At 35.7% G+C, this 21,251-nt stretch overlaps 1 protein-coding gene across 1 annotated transcript; it reads right to left on the bottom strand.

Moving 5' to 3' along the window:
• Positions 1 to 212: 212 nt before the first annotated feature.
• On the bottom strand, positions 213 to 21,011 carry LOC149781956 (cGMP-dependent protein kinase 1-like). Its single transcript, XM_089935048.1, has 10 exons — positions 20,877 to 21,011; positions 18,638 to 18,723; positions 17,855 to 17,942; positions 15,778 to 15,917; positions 14,312 to 14,401; positions 11,399 to 11,540; positions 4,295 to 4,458; positions 3,627 to 3,755; positions 2,392 to 2,506; positions 213 to 757 (listed from the first exon to the last, which is right to left on the bottom strand). The coding sequence occupies exons 1-10, from the start codon at positions 21,009 to 21,011 to the stop codon at positions 653 to 655; spliced, it is 1,194 nt and encodes a 397-aa protein (XP_089791174.1). The 3' UTR covers positions 213 to 652.
• Positions 21,012 to 21,251: the final 240 nt, after the last annotated feature.

Below are 21,251 nucleotides of genomic sequence, written 5' to 3'. Positions count from 1 at the left end.
AATGTGTACATAGTTGTATCTTCAATTTCGTATTGCGTCATTTCACGGAATATTTTCGTGCTCTTCCGAATCTCAATGTTTTACTTTCGTTCTTTAACAATGCGATATTCCATACTCTTTAATAACTGTAGTTTCTTCCATTGCTCTCAGATGATCACCGCACTTACCCGTGCACTTCCATAAAGGATGGTCGCGTGTATTACTATGCGAAACTCATTCACAAAAATGACGTATAAAATGTTCAATAAAACGTTGAATTTAATCGTCACTTGTGTTGTTACTATAATATAAATGAACTATAATGATTGCTGTAGGTGTATATTGAAGAAATTAATACAGGATCATTGAGAAATGCTGGGCCGGAAGTCATATGACACATAATGAACTTTTAATATATATATAATCAGTCAAACTGAATGCGGTCATCGCCTGAATATCCAGCAAAGGTTTAATTACAGAAAATTATGATTTCTTTCACTCTTCACTTGATTTTAGTTAATGAAGTTCATATAATCCAGGTTAATATTCTTTATAGCCACCATCATCAGGATGAACTATTACTCAAATCCCGTCCCTTTTGTCTCAACAACGAACTCGTGCTGATTGAAAAAATCGAAGTTGACCGCCGAAAGGTTGGAGTAATGAGATTTAGCTAGAAATCTGGGTCCCAGCTTGAAATGTTATCTGTGCGTGGATACTTTGCCTCTTCTGGCAAGTCATCAACATCGAAATTCCTGGTATCAACTGGTGATGTGATCTGATAAAAATCCAAAATATACACTTTGGTTAAACATTCAATTTGAAGAGAAACCAACGAAGGAACAAAAAAAAAAAAAAAAAAGAATAAAATAAATTATATAACCAGAGAGATTGGTGGATAGATAACTATTAAACAATATTAATGGCAAAAATCATATTTAGTTAGGGAAAATAATACATTAATGTGGTCGACAATAGAACGACGATTAGAGGTGCGCGGGATTACCACTGTACCGAGTACTGCCGTATCTTTGTTTCTTGAGGTACCTACTACTGTACTTTTTTACAGTATTGGTACATAGGTGGTTTCCGTCAGTATGGAATATACATAAATTCCCAATCTGTAATGACTTTAATTATATTAACAAAGTGATTTCATAATTCATGACAAATTGGTTTTAAAACTAACCTTTTTACAAAAATATTGTATCGGTCACAAATTATGATCCTTTAATCACGTTATATATATATATATATATATATATATATATATATATATATATATATATATATATATATATATATATATATATATATAGATAGATAGATAGATAGATAGATATGCACACTGATGTCGGGTATTTCTGCGGACCTAACGCATACCTAATGCATACCGAATTCGACCGACTGACGAAAATACAATACTGCAATGCTTACCAATTGAAAAGAGGCAATTGTCACCAGAATATTCTGTTCAAAATAATATTAATTTTGGACACACGGATACCACCCCAGTGTTTTCATGACTTGCGATATGTCGTACTATTCTGTGCATAACTTAGACAATGTTTATCCATCGGGCTTTGGAAATTATATACATTATTTTTGGACTGTTTCTGTGAGCATTGCAGTCGAATAATTAGGTCAGGTTTATAGCTGGTTTTACAAAATGCAACGTACCAATGCCAATAAATAGCAAGACATATTAAGCAAACTAAACCGATCTTGTAACAAAATCAAAAACGTTCAATGTGTTATAAATTAAATAAATTATTATGTTGAAGAGAAACAACAATGCATAAGATGTAATGTGTCTACAACGTCTCGTTTATGAGGAACAAATTACTAGAGAATTTAGAAACAGACTACAGGCTGGGTAATTTCTTCAGATTCTCGTTCTCGCGGCAAGTTGACACGTTGTGTAGCACACAATGTTGCACATGTGGAACAACTTCTTGCAAAATTGGAAACTTGGATTAAAATGCAGTATTGTTATAAGGGATACATTTCCATATTTTATATAATGGGTTTTTTTTTTATGATTCTAAAAGATACATAGTAAATAGGATTTTCTGAGTTGCAAGTTCACGAAGGTCATGGAGTTGGTCTTCATGTTGACATTTAGAAATCACATTTTCATGTGCATTTAGGGTAGAAATGTGGGATATGTTTGTACACTGTATGAATACAACTTCCTTAATTAAAGGACGATGGTTATTTATTGATACAAATTGGATATTTGGCCAAAAAGCAACATATCATCCAATATTTAAAGGAATGTCGTATCGTTGCGCAGAATTACCCGACGCACAGATTTGTCCGACATGGCGGGTATATATATGAGAGAGAGAGAGAGAGAGAGAGACAGAGAGACAGAGAGAGAAGGAGAGAGAGAGAGAGAGAGGTTTTAACCTTTGGAAAGAAAGGTGGTTTCAATGTTTTCTTTCTTAAGCCATCCCAGCGGAATTTCTCAAACCATGCATGTTTTGGTATTTCTTGCGCGCAAGGGCGCTTGGTGGGGTTATTCCTTAAAAAGAAGGAAATGAGAATGAATGAATGAATCTCACATTAAACGTCAGTTATGGAGACGGAGCATTGGTATTATATGCATGTATCCATTGGTTTTCGTTTGCATGCGCTTTTACGTAAGTTTTCTGATATGGAGACCCGAGCAAAAAATCTACATTTCACCATTATGAATTAGATACATGTTATTCTTCTTCGATTCCTTAAATATGGCTAACGTCATTGCAAGGCCTTAAACAAGAAAGTAATGATAACGTTTGTGTTTCAGATGCTGAACATATTTTGTTATGAACCCCTTTTTGCACACGTCATTCTCAAAGCTGATGGGACAAAATAAAAAAAAAGATAAAAAAAAAACATTTGGCAGGGTGTGCAACAATTTATTCTATTATATGCGGTAAAAATTGTATATCTACTAATGTTATATAAGGAAATTCCGATTTGGGCCACCGCTCTCATATACTCACCCTTTTCGAATCATTAATTTCTATGATTTTCTACTTGTCATCGAGACCGTTCCGGTGGCCTAGTGGACAGCGTCCGCCTCGGATGCGCGAGGTAGTGGGTTCGATCCCCGGCCGAGCCATACCAAAGACTTATAAAAATGGTACTAACAACTGCCTCGCTTGGCACTCAGCATTAAGAGGTTAGTGTTATGACTGGTCGGCCTGGTGTCAGGATAATGTGCTTGGGTGGAACATCATGCTACATATATGCGGCATGATGCCCCAGTGCTAGACGTCACTATAAACTGCCACACTGCAGATATCGTAGCAATATGACTGAAAAATTGCTAAATGTACGTTAAAAATCAAAATCACACACACACACACACACTTGACATCGATTAAATGGTTGGATTTGCCGTTGTGCCATTTAAATATTTCAATTAAATATTGAGTAGCTTTGTTTTTTATGTGACTTGAGATTACTGGTTTGTTGTCGTCGTTCTCGTCCATATGCCTAAATTAATCGCCATCGTTACACTTGTTTTGAAACCGCCGTTCTAGCATGTAACTAATCTAAGAAGAAACAGCTTTCTTCCCTGTACAGTTCTCATATGAAGTTTTCAGCCATTATTTTATGACTTGGTAAGACAATAACCTCGATACCATTCTTACCTGCACAATTTCCTTATGAAATCTTCAGCGATCTTTCTTATTTCGTTTGGGAAGACAACAACATCGATTCCTGCCAGGATGTTTTCATAAGTCTTGATGTCATCATCATCCTTGTCTGCAAATAGGGAACTGGAAGAAGAAATGCAATTTGTAAAAGATAACGAAATTCATGTGCTGAATATTTACATGTTAAAACGCACAGAAATTCTCACCGGTACGAATCGAATTACAAGCAACTTTCTAAGTTTATTCGAGAAAACGAAACAAGATAGCTGTTAAAATCTTTTATATCAAGTTGTAATGTCTCCATAATATGACTTTTGTCTTCGTCTAACTACTCACACATAATGAAAAGAAATCAGCCTCTACTAAAAATAGAGACAGTTCATTTTTCAGACTTATATAGCACTGTGAAAATTCAAATGACTGTCACAGTGTAAATACGGGCATATACGATTCCTTACATTCGAAAATATTAAAAATGGCCAGTGACATTAGTACCGGGACTAAGTGAACTGCAGTGACTTTAGCTGTGCTCAGACATCATACGTTCCCGTAATGTTGGAATGCATGTTTTATGTACACACACGCTTATACACGCACACATTAACGTGATGATGCAAAACAAAAGGTATATAATTACCATGTTAAGTTTATATCATCCTTACCTGCCAGAAAGCATAGCAAATACAAGAACTCCCAACGACCAAATATCAGCAGCCGTGTCATGCCCTTTATTTAAAATCATCTCTGGGGCCGTATAATGTGCCGTTCCACACATCGTCTGGGCCTTTGTTCCTGGTCCCACTTTCTTGGCGACCCCAAAGTCAATCTATCGAGAAAAATAATAATAATAATAATAATATGAGGACTTTGTATAGCACTTAATCTTTAGAAGCTCTAAGCACTTTATATTAGACAACGCCTATAAGATAAAAAAAAAATAAAATATAATGACATGATTACAAAAACAAACACCATGAAATTAGAAAACATAAAGTAACATGCTGAGAATATTGACGGTAGGAAACATTATTAAGTCTTTAAGTTTGTTCTTGCAATCGAAATAAGTGAGTTTTGAGAGCCCTCTTGAATGTGATCACTGTGTCTTTGTGTCTAAGTTCAGTGGGCAATTCATTCCACGTCGCTGGGCCCTGCTATGCAAAAAGAACGCTGTCCATATAACTTTGTTTTCATACTTGGAATAATGAGCATACGATTGTCAGAAGAGGAGCATAAGTATCTTGCTGGTGAGTACACATGGGTGAGGTCGGATAGGTATGTTGGACATGAGTCCAACAGTGAAACGTAACACAGAGAACAAATTTTGTGTTTGATTCTGGATCGAATGGATAGCCAGTGTAGGGTACAGAGCAACGGGGAGGTGTGCTCTGATCGTGGTACTAAAAGTATGGTCCGAGCAGCTGTGTTTTGAACTTTTTGGAGTTTCTGGAGCAGATATTGAGATGAACCAGACAGAATTGAGTTACAATAGTCCAGTCTTGAAAGTACTAATGAACATATAAGTGTTTTAGTGGCATCAACTGAAAGATGGTTGCGAATTGAGCTGATGCGTCTCAGCTCAAGATATGCAGCCTTGCATATGTTCATGACAGTTGGTGCAATGTGAGAGTATTGTCCAGAGTAACACCTAGGTTTCGTAATGATTGTGTGAATTTAATGTTGGTGTTGCTGATAGTTATTGTTTGAGGTAAAGGATGTGAATGAGAAAGTCTTTGTGTTGTGATCAGAATGGCCTCAGTTTTATCATCATTCATCTGCAGCTTGTTACATGTCATCCATGATTTCACATCAAAAATGCACCTCTCTACACCTTGGATGGTAGCATCAACTTCAGTTGGGTGGCTAGATTTGTACATTTGGGTGTCATTAGCGTACAATTGGCGAGATACTGGATGATGATCTATGACACTTGAGAGCGACTGAGTGTACTGAATGAAGAGAACAGGTCCAAGAACAGACCCCTGTATATCACCACAAAATAGATCAACTTGGTTGGAGAGTATTCTATTTGTAGATACAATTTGTGTCGTGATGACAACCATTTGACTTGAACCACAGTAAGGCTGTATCATGAATGCCATATACATGCTGGAGACGGTGAAGTAATATATCATGTTCTATTGTGTCAAATGCTGCAGACAAATCAAGGAGGGTGGGGACTGTAATCTTTCCGCTATCCAGAGAATGTCATTAACTACTTTTAGAAGAGTAATTTCAGTACTGTGGAAAGGGTGATATGCAGATTGCACATTGCTAAAAAGACTGTTTGAATTTAGATGAGATACAAGCTGGGATAGAACAACCTTTTCTAAGATTTTTTATATGAATAGGAGATTAGAAACTGGGTGGTAATTCTTTAAATCGTTATGGTCTAGTGTTGGTTTCTTCAGCAGAGGCTTTACAATGGCAGTTTTGAAAAAGGATGGGAATTCCCCGGATGAGAGAGAGGTATTAATAATATCAGTTAGTGAAGACAATACTGGATCTAAGCACTCAAGCAGCAGTGATGTTGGAATTGGATCAAGTTCACATGACTTTGGCGCACTCTTCATCAGGATTGTACGTACGAAATCCATAGAGACAGGTTCAAATGCTGCTAATGGTTGCCGCTCAAATTCTGTATCCCAACTGTATGGTGACGACGAGTCAATTGAAATGGTGGTGTCAAGCTTATCTCTAATGGTTTGTACTTTGTCACGGAAGAAATTTGCAAACATGTCCGGAAGGTCGACTGGAGAGAAGGTAGTTGGAAGTGGTGTAGATTTGTTCCTTGACATTAGCTTGTTAGTAATCTTGAAGAGCTCTTTGCAGCTGAAATTTTCCATGATCTTAGTAGTATAGTGGTCTGATTTCGCTGCATGGACTATATTTGTGACACTCGTCTTAGCGGCTTCATAGATTTGCTTATGAATAGTGAGTCTGGTGGAAAGCCAAAGCCTCTCAGCTTTACGGTGGTCTCTTTAAGCAGTGCGCAGCTGGTCCCTAGCACTGCTATACCATGGAGAACACTTTTGAACTGATACTCTGCACTTGGTAGCTGGGGCATGTTTGTCAAGCAATGAACGCAGGCAGTTATCGAGTTGTTCTGCGGTAGGAGGTAAGCAAGTTAATAGAAAATAAAATACAATGATATGTATATTATGAAAATGAAACGCAGGATGTGATTGGAAAGTGGCAATATGTTAATTTGAAAATTACCGCCATAGGTTATAATACGATTGTTTAATTTTAAAATAATTTAACTAGCATCCCTATGGGTGGTGTTGGGATGTACTAGCATCGATTCACCGAATCCATTTTACATCAAAATCGAATGTGGTGAATATTTTCCACACCAAAAATGGCAAGCTGGTTCTTAGCCTACGGTTTAACGTGTAGTTATTATTAGTTTGCCAGCTCCCCTCCCGCCGCCTGTTCATGCAAAGATGGTCTCTAACATTGATAATTTCACTTATGCATGAGTTAGTATTTCACGGTAAAAATGAACGAAACCTTTTTAAATGTAATAACATTTTTTCAAGATGGAAAATAAAAATGCGATCAAATTTTGTCGTTTTATTTGCTTGAAAAAGGCAATTTGTTCAATAAAAATAATATTACAATATTGTTTTCTTTTACTTTTATGATTAAAACAATCCTATAAGTTAATGTAAATAATTTCTCTGCAATAGATAATAATGTGCATAACATAGCTACTTTGTGTATTAGAACAATTCACAGCGTTGAGCTGTGCATGAAGTCAACAAAGAGTGAAATTAGGACTTCGGATCTCAATCTTGCTAATTCAGGAAAAAACGGGAAACAATAGTTAATAACTTTGAACAAGTGAAAAAATTCGAAGTGATATAAAATAGAGAAAAAGAACAAACGCCAACGTATGGATGAATGTGATTAAGTCTTAATATGAATAATATACTTAAGTGTGAAATATATAATTTTATTTACTAAATAATTTACATATCTTCCAATACTGTGACGTTTGAAAAAATATGTGTATATATTTTTACATTTGAAAATACACAATTTTGCATCATACCATGCGACACTTGATTTTTTTTACGTACAGAAGATACACCTGTACCAATACAAAATGAGTAATTTGCGAGCTTGAAAAAATAAACAGATACTGCATTACATTTTAGACATGGAAATTAGTTTTTCTAAAGAAATTTGCCTGGACGCCGTTTACGTCTCTATGAAGTTATTTCCTCTTACTTTCTTCACAACAGTGATAAACCATGTGATCCATTGCTGAATCGGGCCAGCTTTGTGGTCAGAATTGCTCAAAAACAAAATGTCAAAAAAAAATGCAATTTACTGCGATAGATTAGGTCATCCCATTGCTACCGCACCCTTCAATCTCTGTTAGTCATATGAACATCCAATGAAAGCGAACGGAGTTTACGAAAGGGTGGGATGGGTGTTGTACTGAAGAGTGAGTTAAACCTTCCTAGGATTCGGTGTACGTTTGGTATATAATAAAAATACAATTGTATGTCTTTTGTAAATACAGGATATATTTCATCTTGTGTGATCATTACACTATAAAGTTATTCGGTAGCACTCGATTTAATATATCCGGTATTTATGCAATGATAGAAACAATCCTCGATATCTAATTCACAAGAAAGGCTACAAAGCCTAGGTCACAACTTTATCTAGCTTGGAACCGGCCTTCTCTTTACACATTCAGAATACACAACTAAGTTATATCTGAGTATTTTATTGAAGGAGAGCATAAGGCAAATATATACATGTGTATGGGACCAAATGATTTACTAGAAATGACTTAAAGTATCTCTTTTTCCACGTGACGCACATTAAAAAGAGGCTTGATTGATTGATATTTAAACACGTAATTTACCCCTCAGCCTCTCTCTCTCTCTCTCTCTCTCTCAATATTCATTGTGTTAAATATCATTTTTTGAGTACTACAATATTGTATGAAGTAGTACAGTCCGACCGTTAGCAGCATTTTCGGTACATTGTAATTATGCAAAATTCCAGGTAAATGGAGACTATCAAAGCCATGTTACGATTCCTATAGACAATACTCTATGATTGGCCACTTGTTTCGAACGCTTTTGTAAAGATTCCTACAGAGAGCAATCTATGGCATGTTACACGCTTATGTAAACATGTATATAGACAGTACTCTACGGTTCATTAATCGGGTTTAACAACTATGTAAAGATTCCTATATACAGTACTCTTTGGTTCATTACACGGGACTAACACTTTTACAAAAGTACTCCACGGTTCGTCACTCGCCTCTAACGCTTCTGTAAAAATTCCTATAGACTACCCTACGATTCGTTACAAGGATCTACCGCTTATGTAAAGATTCCTATAGACAGCACTATAATTGAAAATTCCTATAGACAGTATTATGTGGTTCGTTACTCAGTTCTCACTCTTATGTAAAAATTCCTATAGAAAATATTATGCTCATCGTTACACGGGCATAACGCTTACATAAAGATTCATACAGACTGTGCTATACGGTACGTCACTCATCTTTAACGCTTATGGGGGCGCTCACCAGTTGTTTTGTACTTTTGAGAGAGTGACGTAGGTAAGGAAGTTGCTTGCATTTGTAACATGCACAATGGAGATAATGTTGGCATACCTCTATGTTACTTTTATGTAATGTGGCTGACTGGATACTGTACTTGTGGATATTGTACATGATCTAAGCACACGGTACAACAAAATGGATGCTCCCCTGTGCTTGACAAATTAACCAGAATTAATCAAAAGTACACTAACTTTAGCAGTTATTAGAATAGGGAAAACGAATTTTGCTGAAGTAGACAATAGCATTTACTGAATGTGAAATGAACCAATTACAAAATATCTGAAAAGTAAAAAACGTTATCGGCTCTTTTTTCTACAATTTACCTCTCAAGTCCAGGAAGTGAAAATGACCATGCGGAGCTAGCATTTTTTTATATTTTATATGAGCACATCTTAAGTGAGCCCAAGCTGTATACTCTAGAACCTAAATTACACCCATCAATCATATATCAAAATAAAGGGAATTAAAAGTTCTTTTAACAGCACCTAAGATATACAAAGTCTTTATTATATAGCCAGAATAACCAGTGAAGAAATCCTGGGAAATTCTTTTTCCTTAAAATTCTATGCAAAATACGAAACTGTAGAGCGCCACCTATGTAAAGATTCATATCAACAGTATTCTAAGGTTCGTTAAACGGGTGTGATGCTTATGTAAAGATTACTATAGACAGTACTTGTCGGTTCGTCCTTCGGCTCTCCCGCTTACGTACACAGACATATAGACAGTTTTCTACGGTTCCTTACTCGGGTCTAAAGCTTAAGTAAAGATTCCTATAGACAGTACGCTACGGCTCGTTACACGGGTCTAACGCTTATGTAAAGATTCATATAGACAGTATTCTATGGTTCGTTCCTCGGTTATACCGTTTATGCAAAATTCCGATATACAGTTTTGTACGGATCGTCACTCGGCTCTAACGCTTATGAAAAGATTCGTATAGACTTTAGTTTTTGGTTCGTCACTCTCAGTCTTTATACTTCCTTTGTTGGTACACTATAGTAAAGCACTCTAAATATATTAACTAAATGCAACACTTTAATTCCAAGGCAGCATATCAATAGTGCACGAGGAACATTCCCTATGCACCTCTACACAAGTTGCAGCACACGTGTACCACGTTTGGCTGAAATATTTTAAACTATTTGAGAATTAGCTCCGGAAAAGCAAATGTTTAAGGACAGACATATGGAGAAGGAGACAGCTCTCTTTTACTGCCTCCATATCACATCGAGGCGTGGGGTGGGTGTGAATGAATGAAAGGACGGAGTCACATACCTCACCTGTCTTGCCACAATGTCCGCTAGGTTATTTTTTCAATTATAGAAAGTTGTATTTTCAGAGTATATAGAGTAGCGATTAGCATTACTAAGGTTTGCTTCAGGCACGAAAGTGTGAATGGTAGATACATCAAAAGATAAAGGAAGAAGAAACAACATTTAAAATACTTGATCTGATAATTAGGAATAGCAAAGTATGTGTACCAAATATCATAGAAATATAAGGGTAACGGGGATTTCCTCAGAATCAAAAGTACAGATGGATAGACAAGATAAAAATAAACCATTGGAATTATTGAAAATGAGGAATTGTATATAAAAAAGACAAATACTCATCAGGGCAGCTATTTTATTATAAATACTAAGATTGATATAGATATCACGCAGGATTTTATAGTTCTCCTCCAGAAATGAATGTTTAATTATGAATGTATGAATACTGATTTAAACTGAAGACTTATGAAGAGCATAAGGTAGATGTAATGAAAAAGAAGTCCAATGCCATTTCACAAAATTATTTAAGTTGACTTTGAATTGTGCCAGTGAAACGAAGTTGTTGTTGTTGTTGCTGTTGTTTTTTTAGGGTTTAATGCCATTTTCAGCACAAGATAGGCTATACATGGCAGCCAGTATAAAGAAAGAACCACCGACTACATATATATATATATATATATATATATATATATATATATATATATATATATATATATATATATATATATATATGGTATATATATATACCATTTCAAAAATTGGCTAAGTGAATGAGGATAGTTATATTGATCATTTTAAATTCGATCAGGTGGAAGAATGTAAGAACGTAAAGTGCCTAGTGAATGCGATAGTCAAGAAAAAATGTATTTAAAGTAAACATATACAGATGTACGTACCAGTTTTGCATATCCTCTAGAATCAAGGAGTACGTTTTCGAGCTTTAGATCTCTGTGGACGATTCCTTTTGAGTGTATGAAGATGAGTGCCTCTGCTACGCAGGCAGTGTAGAATTTCGCAGCTTTGTGACTAAGACCCTTTCTGTAACAAGAAACTAGCAAATTTGAAAATAGGGCAAACTAAACTAGAACTATATTCTACTCAAAGCTGACATACCCTAATGTATGAGTGTATTTGCATTAAGATGTATGACCTATTTGGAACATCTTTGTCTCCTTACGAAGAGTAACACGAATGAACCCTTTTCGAGAAAGTATATGGTTTCTCTCATAAGAGACCAGAACTTGAACTTGTTTGCAACGTTCGTTGCAATGGTGGAAATTCAACCATACAACATGCATTTAGGGTAGTGGATTTTGTGAAACCTCTGGAGGAAAACGCTTCTGGTTGACCGACTTCGCTTCCATCTTAGAGACAATATTCCCTATTATATTTTGAAAACAATCGGCACATGATCCAATAATCCAATGTCTGCTCCTAAGCTAATTGAAGGCTTGCAAAAAATAACTTTACACACAAACTCATCCCGAAATCTAGCTGGTCTTAAATGTACTTGATATCCTTTGGACATTCAATATCCGGAAAATCTCTGTTTTTTTCCACCTCGTCTTGAACAAGTAGGGTAATGCCAATGGATGTTTACTAAAATCCTTCGTATGATGTCTAGTTCGTTCAAATTGCAAATTACCCTAATCTAACTCAAATACAGATATTAAAGCGCCAATCTTGCGAAATTTTCTTATCATCATTGGAAGGATGGTTGCATTGCTAGAGGACTTTCATTTGAGACTTTATATAATATTTAGTTGGTCTTATGCGAACATAGCTATCATCTGACATAAAAATATCTTGAAAATTGTATTGAAGGTTTTTATTTTCAGCGAAGGGTCATATGGACATTAAAGTTTCACTGAAAGAATTCCTATTCTTAAATTAGATCACCTGACATTTAATATGGTTGAAGTACTACGAAATATTTGTAATGCCTTTGATTATGAATTTGGATACGACGATTAATGAGAATTCTGTACATCTCAAACTGAACCAAATACACAAGTCTAAGGTAGTGTATATAAGATTAGATGTGTGGCTATCCTTGAAACTTGTATTAATTGTTGGACATAACACTGAGAAGAACTTCGTGCAGGTGGAAATTGTTGAAAAGGAAAACAATGGAATGTATTACTTTGAAGTGTGCGTGTGGCATAATCACAAAACCATGTCGATATAAGTAACTGTATGTAGAACTACCAATTATGACATTAAACACGTAATCTAAGTTGCTATATTATGCATTAAAAGTAGGGCTCAGCATGAGACGGATATAAGTTAAAACTTGGAACTATGGCTTGGGTAGCAGCTCATTTGTTTGCGCGACAGATTCATGCTGGATTACTTGGTCTTAAAACATGAAAATCAAATAAAGGATGAACACAGCCGATATCAAATAGAATTTGCAACTTCATTTGTATGTATGAGCCGACATATGGACCTATTCACATTTTCAGTTGTTAGTTTTAACTTATCTTGACAGCAATATCCCGACATTAGGTAAATGTAAGCAAACGAGTGTTGACTACATTATATGGGTTTTTGAGGCGAGACTAAGTAGCTATGTTTGACCTATGTTTCGGGGTCCAACCAAATTTACAAATGTCTGCAATCTTGGAAGACGACTTGGATAGCTGAGTGAAAACGGCAAATTTAGGAAAACATCATGCTGGATTAACAGGATAGCCATCTGAGAGTAAGGAAGGGTGATCAGGCAAACCGCATATTTAATGGCATGCTTACTGGATGATGGTTAGCCACTGAAACCACGTTTCGTCAAAAATGCTAGACACATTTGACTTTTCTCCGCACAATTGCTTGGAAATGGACAACACGTTTCCAGCTAATAAAACGATTTCCAAGGCTAAAATAATATATGTTGGGGCAACAAAAAATGTTAACCCCTCGAATGGAATTTATTTGCCTCGGTGCAAGTTACAATACAGATTATTTTTATCACCCAAATTGTTCCTTTTCAATCAAAATAACCCTTAAAGTTAGGGGGAATGTAGTTTTGCACATACAAGCCATACAATATTCATAAAGTTCCATTATTTTCTCACGTTGTCTCTGTATCATTAGCTATTGTCAACCTCTATAATGACTGCTTTGGGGTCATTCTTACACTTTATCCGGCTAATTATTCGGAAAAGATGACTGTTGATAAAAACGTAACAAAATCGTTATAAACAGCATGATAGTCTCTAATAGCGGAAGACACATACTACTTGTGAAATATGTCTTGCCCTGTTATTATGAGAGGAATTAATGTCTTATCCTTAGAGGAACTGTGCACATAATCAACATGTCTGATTCACCAGATTAAGCGTATTTAATGAAATTCAGTTAGAACGATTACTAGTTTTCCAAACTTACCTCAGCTAATTAGCATTGAACGAATGAAATAACTGCACATACTTTCTTACATATAACATGTCTTCTTTTAAATTCTCTTTGAAATGTTCCAGATGCATAAACTTAAACATTTTGAGAATATTACACGCTTGATAGGGAAAGATTTAAGGATTTTGGTTCCTGCCCTCAATAAAGAACGTTCATCCGAGTCGTTTTTACGATTTTAGGGGGATGGACATCGGCTGAAAACAGCATGTAAACAATGAATCACGTCTATTGGATTGCAATACTTGTGCAATTTGCATATTTCAGGTATATATCTGCACAAGCATAAATAATGTCAACTGAATTTGTTACAAATACAGTAAATTTACCAACCGCTATTTCTGGAGGATTCCAAGAAACTGTTTATATCATCGTGTTGCATAAAACTCTTCTTTACTTACTCTTCATTTATCAGAGTCCACAGCTCACCTCCCAGACAAGGCTCCATTAACAAATACAGGTAGTCGTCGTCCTTAAATGTTTGATACAACCTTGCAAAGAAAGACAAGATTGTGAAATAAAACTGCTTTTAATATGTTATTATACCATTCTTACCAATAAGCTAGGATGTATGGCTTTACACGTATTATATTACAAATTCAGTTGCAGATGTTTTAAATATAAATGTTAGATCAGGTGGGATAAGGAAATTTGTTACTGAATCTTCAGAGGTCTTAAGTACATAAGCGACTTCAAAATCGTCATAACGGTTTCGTGTTTTGTCTATTAGTGTGTAATTTACTTGTAATTCCCACCTCAAAATTGATATCATTATAAAGGATATATGTTTATTTACGTTACACATGACTACTTTAAACTTCATTATGGACAAAATTATTTAATTTCGTAAGATATAAATATATTCCGACATGAATGTGGGACAGTATATGAATGTATATATTTTCGTGTAAGTTTAGTTTTATTCTCTAACAAATATTTTTTGACAAATATGTATAAAAATAAAACAACAACTTCGTGCCAATTCCACGTTAGTAAATATATTATTGCATTAATGTACTCTTCGTTCAAAAATATTTTAAGATCTTAAGATTGACTGACCGCAACAGTTTACCTCACTTACCATTTTTCCCGACATGGACTGAACACAGTATGGGACATCATAACGTATTCATTGAGGTATACATTTTAATGTAAATGAGGAAATAATTACTGCAGAAATGGTTTCCAACATAAAGTTCTCTTCATATTCGCAAAATACATATGAACCACCACAGACTGAAACATATAATAGTCCATAAAAATCTAAATCATTGCACAAGTTGAAAATTGATATAATTGCCTAATCGTGCTATAAAATAACGTTCCAAAGATATTTCACTTCCCTAATCGCACTAACTAGATAACATGCCAACACATTTTCGTTCGCCTACCTCAAGTGGTTTCACTTAATTGTGCCTACACGGCAACATGCTAACCAATTTTCATTTGTCTAACTCAAGTGTCTTTCGCATAATCGTTGAGACAGTGTTTATTAAATCATACTAACAATGTAACATGTCAGCCAAATTTGATGTGCCCACCGTATACCGTGTTTATCTTTTGATACTGATAAGGCAATTTGTGAACCCAAAATTTCATTTGTCAAATTCAGGCGATGTTTGCTTAGTCGTTCTAAGAAGGATTTTGTCTACAAAAGGTTCAAATTGCTGTACAATCTTGACAAATTACCAGAACTATACAAACAAAATAACAAAAGGCAGATGCATGCAAATATGAATACAAAATTGCATTTGTATCCGCAGTTTTATAGTCCCTTTCGCAGTTTTATAGTCCCTCCCACTCCTTTCCCTCACCTCCTCATCATGACCAAGGCTGCAGACATACAAAACAAAAGTCACAATCTTACCTTACAATAAAATCTGATTTTAATTCCGTCATGATGTCCTTTTCATTCACGACTTGGTCTTGATATCCCATTGCTACAATCTGCTGCTTGTTGAGGATCTTTAGAGCATAGGTTTTACAGGTGTTATTCTTTTCTTGTACCTGAAAATTATTCATAATTGTTTGGAAACAATCCGTCTTAAGGACTGCTGTATCCGTTTCGTACAAGTTCAGGATGTTGCCTTTCCTGTACACTTGCATTGTATTGTGCAATGTTAAGGATTGTCTTTCGTAATGTTTTATGTTGGTGTGCTATCGATCAAAGAATTGTCTTTGCGCAAGACATGCATTTGGGTTGTACAATTTCGATGCATTGTATTTGCACAAGACTCGTGTTTGTGTCGTCCATTTTAAAGGTATTGTCTGTCGTTATGATTTTAGTCTGTGGCGTACGATTTCAATGTATTTTTTTATATCAACGTCTGAAGTTGTGGCATAATATATCAAGGCACTGTATTATACCTTTCTCGACTAGATATGATGACATTTGCAACTCTCGGTGTCAATAATAAAAATAGCGCTTCGTCTTCCAGGCGATTGTAACCTTTGACTTTAAAAATTCTCTATAGGCTTAAGTGATTAAGATTGGGTATTTATCAATGTCCAACGTTTTATCTAATTATTCAGAAATTTTAAAAAGTCTGCAGTGATTTAGGTCAAATGTACGTACTAAACCATGGTCAATTAAGCCCTATAATTCAAATATGTATCTTTTATTTTGTCAAAAGAGCGGGTTTCAACAATACGGCAATTACTTTAGGTATCACTTAGATTTCTTTTATTAGTTTATTCAGCATTAAAACTGCATCTTTGATACCCAAGCGTCGTCGATCCACATTTTGTATCACTGATTTGGAACTTTGTGTGCCAACTATCCTTCGCAAGAGTACTGAAAACATCGCAACACAATGTTTAACGAGTCACCAAAAAACTGTACGTGTTTAGATTTCGTTAGTCGTTATTTATACACTATTCAGTCTTTGTCCAAAAGACAAGTTACGTCTTTTTGTGAGATCTGCTGCTCCCGCGTCATATCATCATGACAACGTATTTGCCCGAGAACTTATTGAAACAGATTATCGAAGAAAAGAAAGAAACGCTGCTCTTAGCATTAAGAGGTTAGTGTTAGGACTGGTCGGCCTAGTGTCAGGATAATGTGAATGGGTTGGACATCATGCTACATGTCTGCGGCATGATGCCCCCAGCGCTAGACATCATTACAAACACGCAGACATCGTAGGGATATAGCAGAAGAATTGTTAAAGCTACGTAACAAATTTAAATCACACACACACATACTTATTCGCGAGGAAGGCTGCGAATTATTTTTTCGCGGTGAAATTTATATAGTTTGAGTAGATGTTTCTTCGCTGAGAACATTCATTATAGAGGGAAAATGCGCAGTTTTCTCGTTAGAGAATATAACTAAATCATGTTTTATGTCGCTTCATTTTGAAACGATAATTGAACTTTCTGTTTGGAGAGACAAAAGGGGATGGACTGTCAGAAAGAAAGCAAGTTACGAATTTGATCTTAAATGTTATGATGCATAGGGTATCTGATGATTTACATATCAGTTTCCTGTTTTACCACATTTTGTCAATTCAGTCTGCTAATATGTTGCCTAGATGCTAATCAGTAAAACGAAGTGTGTCCCCATGCGTTTTCGTTGACTTCACAAAGGCGCAAGTGTCAAATGCAACTGATCACTTAGCAGTATAAAAAGTTTATCAATTTCCGTCAAAGCATACAGCATAAAAAGAAAAAGATGTGAATTTGAGAACAACGAGGACTCAGTTAAATTTGATGTTCTACGTAACAGTAAAACGACTTGATTATTTAATGAGGTGGCAATTTTAGTAAATAGCCTTGCCCAAGGACACACCTCTGTACCAGACTCGGAATTGTCCGATTGCAGGATTCTGCGCTAACCAATAAGCCACAGCGTCTTCTGGCTCCATTAGTCACTTCTTACAATATGGAGGAGCATGCAACGGGAGAAAAAGACTTGGAAAGAAATCTAAAATGAGAGTACTTACTAACATTACCCTACCAAATCCTCCGGCACCCAGAGGGGATACTTTCTCCAGATCGTCTAGCATCAGTTTGACCATTCCTGTTTCCGAACTAGAGGGACGAAATAAAAAACAATCATTAACGAAATAAATAGCTAGCCAGATGTATGTGCTTTGTATATATGAGTATTTTGTCAGATTTCAATTTTCATTTTGTCTTGGAAACCCATACAAATCAGAACTAGATTATATTCACATTTTTGTTCTCACACTGTCAGTTAGCCAACCCACCAATAAAAATGACCACAAATACCTGATTATAATATCACACATTCTTTACTAGTGTCCCACGAACTTGCATCAGATCACCTAGTAAGGCAGGGGTCTCAAACACGCGGCCCGCCAAGAAGTATCCTGTGTCCCGCAAAATGATTGGCGTCACAGAGTGTTTTGAGAGATAGCAATGGCGGTGCGGCCATTGAGCCATAGAAAATGACCTCAGTCGGCCCTCAGGGTGGTTTGAGCTTGAGACCACTGCAGTAAGGTACCTCGAGTTGGTACGGAATTACTCTGCTACAAAAGTGAGGTCACTCGTGGCCCCATATATCACAGTGGAAAGTATGTTATGCAGCAGTTGACTGATAGATGGTGGTAGACAGATATAATTTGGTTTGGGGAGTCGTCAGTTACAAATAATGCTGCAGAAATGGGTCGTCCGTTACTTACTCAGCTTGACGGTGAGACTGTAGGTCCGCTGGAATCGTCAACTACAAATAATGCTACAGAAATGGGTCGTCCGTTACTTACTCAGCATGACGGTGAGACTGTAGGTCCGCTGGAATGATTGTATTCAGCTTTATCGCCGAAACGGAGGTCTCCACCCCACATTGATCCTGGAATAACAATTGCAAAGAATGTGTATGTTGGATGTAATGATCAGAATGTGTACGCTGTGTAGAAATTATAAGATATTGCAATCATTTCTCTACAATGTACTGTCGGCTATAAACAGGTACACGTTTGTTTCCTTTCTTCGAATGTGTGTGATTTTACTTTCTTGAGTCGAAACATCATACAATTACTATTAAGTTTAACCGACAATACACTTTATTTAGTAACTGTATTCAGTAATATAAACGCATTACTCACAGTTAATTAAATACTGCTCATGCCTGCATTGGTTTGATGACTTGATGTGTCTCAGTGGAAGGGACGTGCCTTTTATAGTAATTTATGTGAGATTGTGGCGTTTACTTACAGTCAATCAATAAATCGATATATGTTAATGTAATTCTCAGCCACTTCTACGCTAACTTTTCTCCTCTCTCACCTACCCGCCCCCTCTCCGCCCTCTGCCCGCTCGTCCACATTCCCTCCCCCAACCATCACTCTGAGGATCATATTTCGATTACAATGATATGTAAAGTTAGGTTATCTTGGTACTGACTTTCAGGTATAAAGTTTGATCTAAGATATTCAAGAATGTCGGTATAACGGCATTTTTAGAACAGAAAAAAGTTCTTATGTAACCAATTTCAATGCTGGGGTGGGGGGTGGGGTGAGAGGTAAAGAAATAATACACGTCTTGCAAATATAAACAAAATTCAACTTATTACCAAGTTTGGAGAAATTCCAACACTAACTTTTTTAGATAGATTTAAGGGAAGACAACATGTATATTGGAGGGAATGTTGGCATACCTCTATGTTACTTTCACGTACTTTGGCTGAAATTTCTTTGGATATTGTACTTGTGGAAATACAGAAAATGAAAAATTCTTTTAACATTACCTAAGGTTCCCAAGATCTGTTTTTAAATAGCCAGTATAACCAGTAATAAAAACCGGGAAAATTCGTATTCTTTAAAAATCTAACCCTCTACAAATTAGAAACTGTGCAGCGCCACCTATAGTTTTGCACACTTTACCTTTTCCTTGTACCCCCCGCCCTTTAAAAAAAACAAACGGATCAATGATATGAAAACGCAATTCATCAGTTTATAATTTCCAACCTCATAGTTGACAGGGATAACACACAAGGTCAAGTTCATTTTTTTCGAATCAAATGAAGTTTGTTTCGCTATACGGTTGCCATATTTTCTAGGGTGAATCTATGTTTTCCAGCAACAGGTTTGATTAAGTTCACCATCTTTCATAATCTTAATAATTCCATACATTTTAAAGTTACATCTCTTTTATGTACACAAGAGTTCCTCATTTTCATGTTTTCAATTTGTCTTAGAAATATTAAAACAAAACATTATTATTGTAAATATTGGACGCAGACAAGACATTTTTTTTTACTGAAATGGATTCTTCTAAATCCCAAAAAGGACAATACGTTGTCAGTAGGCTTGTTTACATCGAAAACAGCCGTTTAGTTTAAATTGCGAATAAGCTGACAGTGCTAAGGACCCCTTGGCGACAATCAGATTAAGAATTATACATTGATGAATGAAATTACTCATTTTAATGCATTTTTGTATCTTTGATGATTATTTTTTATATCGGTAGTAGGGTACAAAAACGGGAGGGTGTGCGAATACAATAGAAATGTCCCACAAATATATTGAACTGAATGCACCTTACTGAGTGCAACTTTCATTACCTGAAATATATTATTACGATCCCCTTATGTGGATCGAGACCTAATTAAAAAATCTCTGATTGTTCGATTATTAAGTTAAAAAATTTCAGGAAATATATATGATTAACAAAATCAGAAATAATTACTATAACTTTCAGTATATGACTAAGCTTCATTGCAACATTTACCATGACAATATTTTAAATAGAGTCTCTGTGAAGGATATAGTTTTTCCTATGCAAACCAATCTGTCAATCGGTAAGGATATTAATGCCTGTATAAATATACAGTTGAATAAATAAATACACTAAATTGTTTGAAAAGCTGTAACAACAAAGACGATAAGACAAGTGTTTATTATTTTATGTTATTTCAAGATTGATTAATTGTTTTAAAAAGGACACCACTAAAAAAATAACTGCATAAGTGCTCTCTCTCTTTCTCTCTCTCTCCTTACTCACCTCAATACCACTTTCCAAATTTTCGCATCGCTGTCTGTTTCTGTTGTTCTTCTTTTTTACAACACAGCAAAGGTTATTCACAACCCACTTTTTTAAATCTGAAAGCCATCGGAATCTCATGGATTTCGATTTCATGGCTAAATATGTACCTTTCGTTTCAAACAATGAAATGCAATCCAGGTTTACGCTATCACTTTTGGTTACTAGCCTGCTTCTACGTGACGTCAGCTAATGGCGCGGGTATTGTTGACGTCACGTTACCACAAAAAAGTATTCATTGGCATGTTTATATAATGTTATGCGTGATTATGTTAAAAAAGGAAATTAAAGATAACTCCAGCTAAAAACGAAATTATTGTATTTTATAGAGGCAAA

The sequence above is a fragment of the Sinohyriopsis cumingii genome, chromosome 15, assembly GCF_028554795.1.
Source record: "Sinohyriopsis cumingii isolate HCF-2022 chromosome 15, ASM2855479v2, whole genome shotgun sequence".
Lineage (NCBI taxonomy): Eukaryota > Metazoa > Mollusca > Bivalvia > Unionida > Unionidae > Sinohyriopsis > Sinohyriopsis cumingii.
Note: the sequence above shows the minus strand (reverse complement) of the source record. Positions and strands in the feature narration are given on the sequence as shown.

Bases quoted from the DNA above. Each gene is read 5' to 3' on its own strand.
- LOC149781956 (XM_089935048.1), bottom strand. From the start codon at position 21,011: ATGAAATCGAAATCCATGAGATTCCGATGGCTTTCAGATTTAAAAAAG. The intron at 18,724-20,876 runs GTGAGTAAGGAG...TTGTTATTCCAG, and splicing joins ATTTGGAAAGTGGTATTGAG to GATCAATGTGGGGTGGAGAC. The intron at 2,507-3,626 runs GTAAGAATGGTA...CTTCTTTTTAAG, and splicing joins TTCATAAGGAAATTGTGCAG to GAATAACCCCACCAAGCGCC.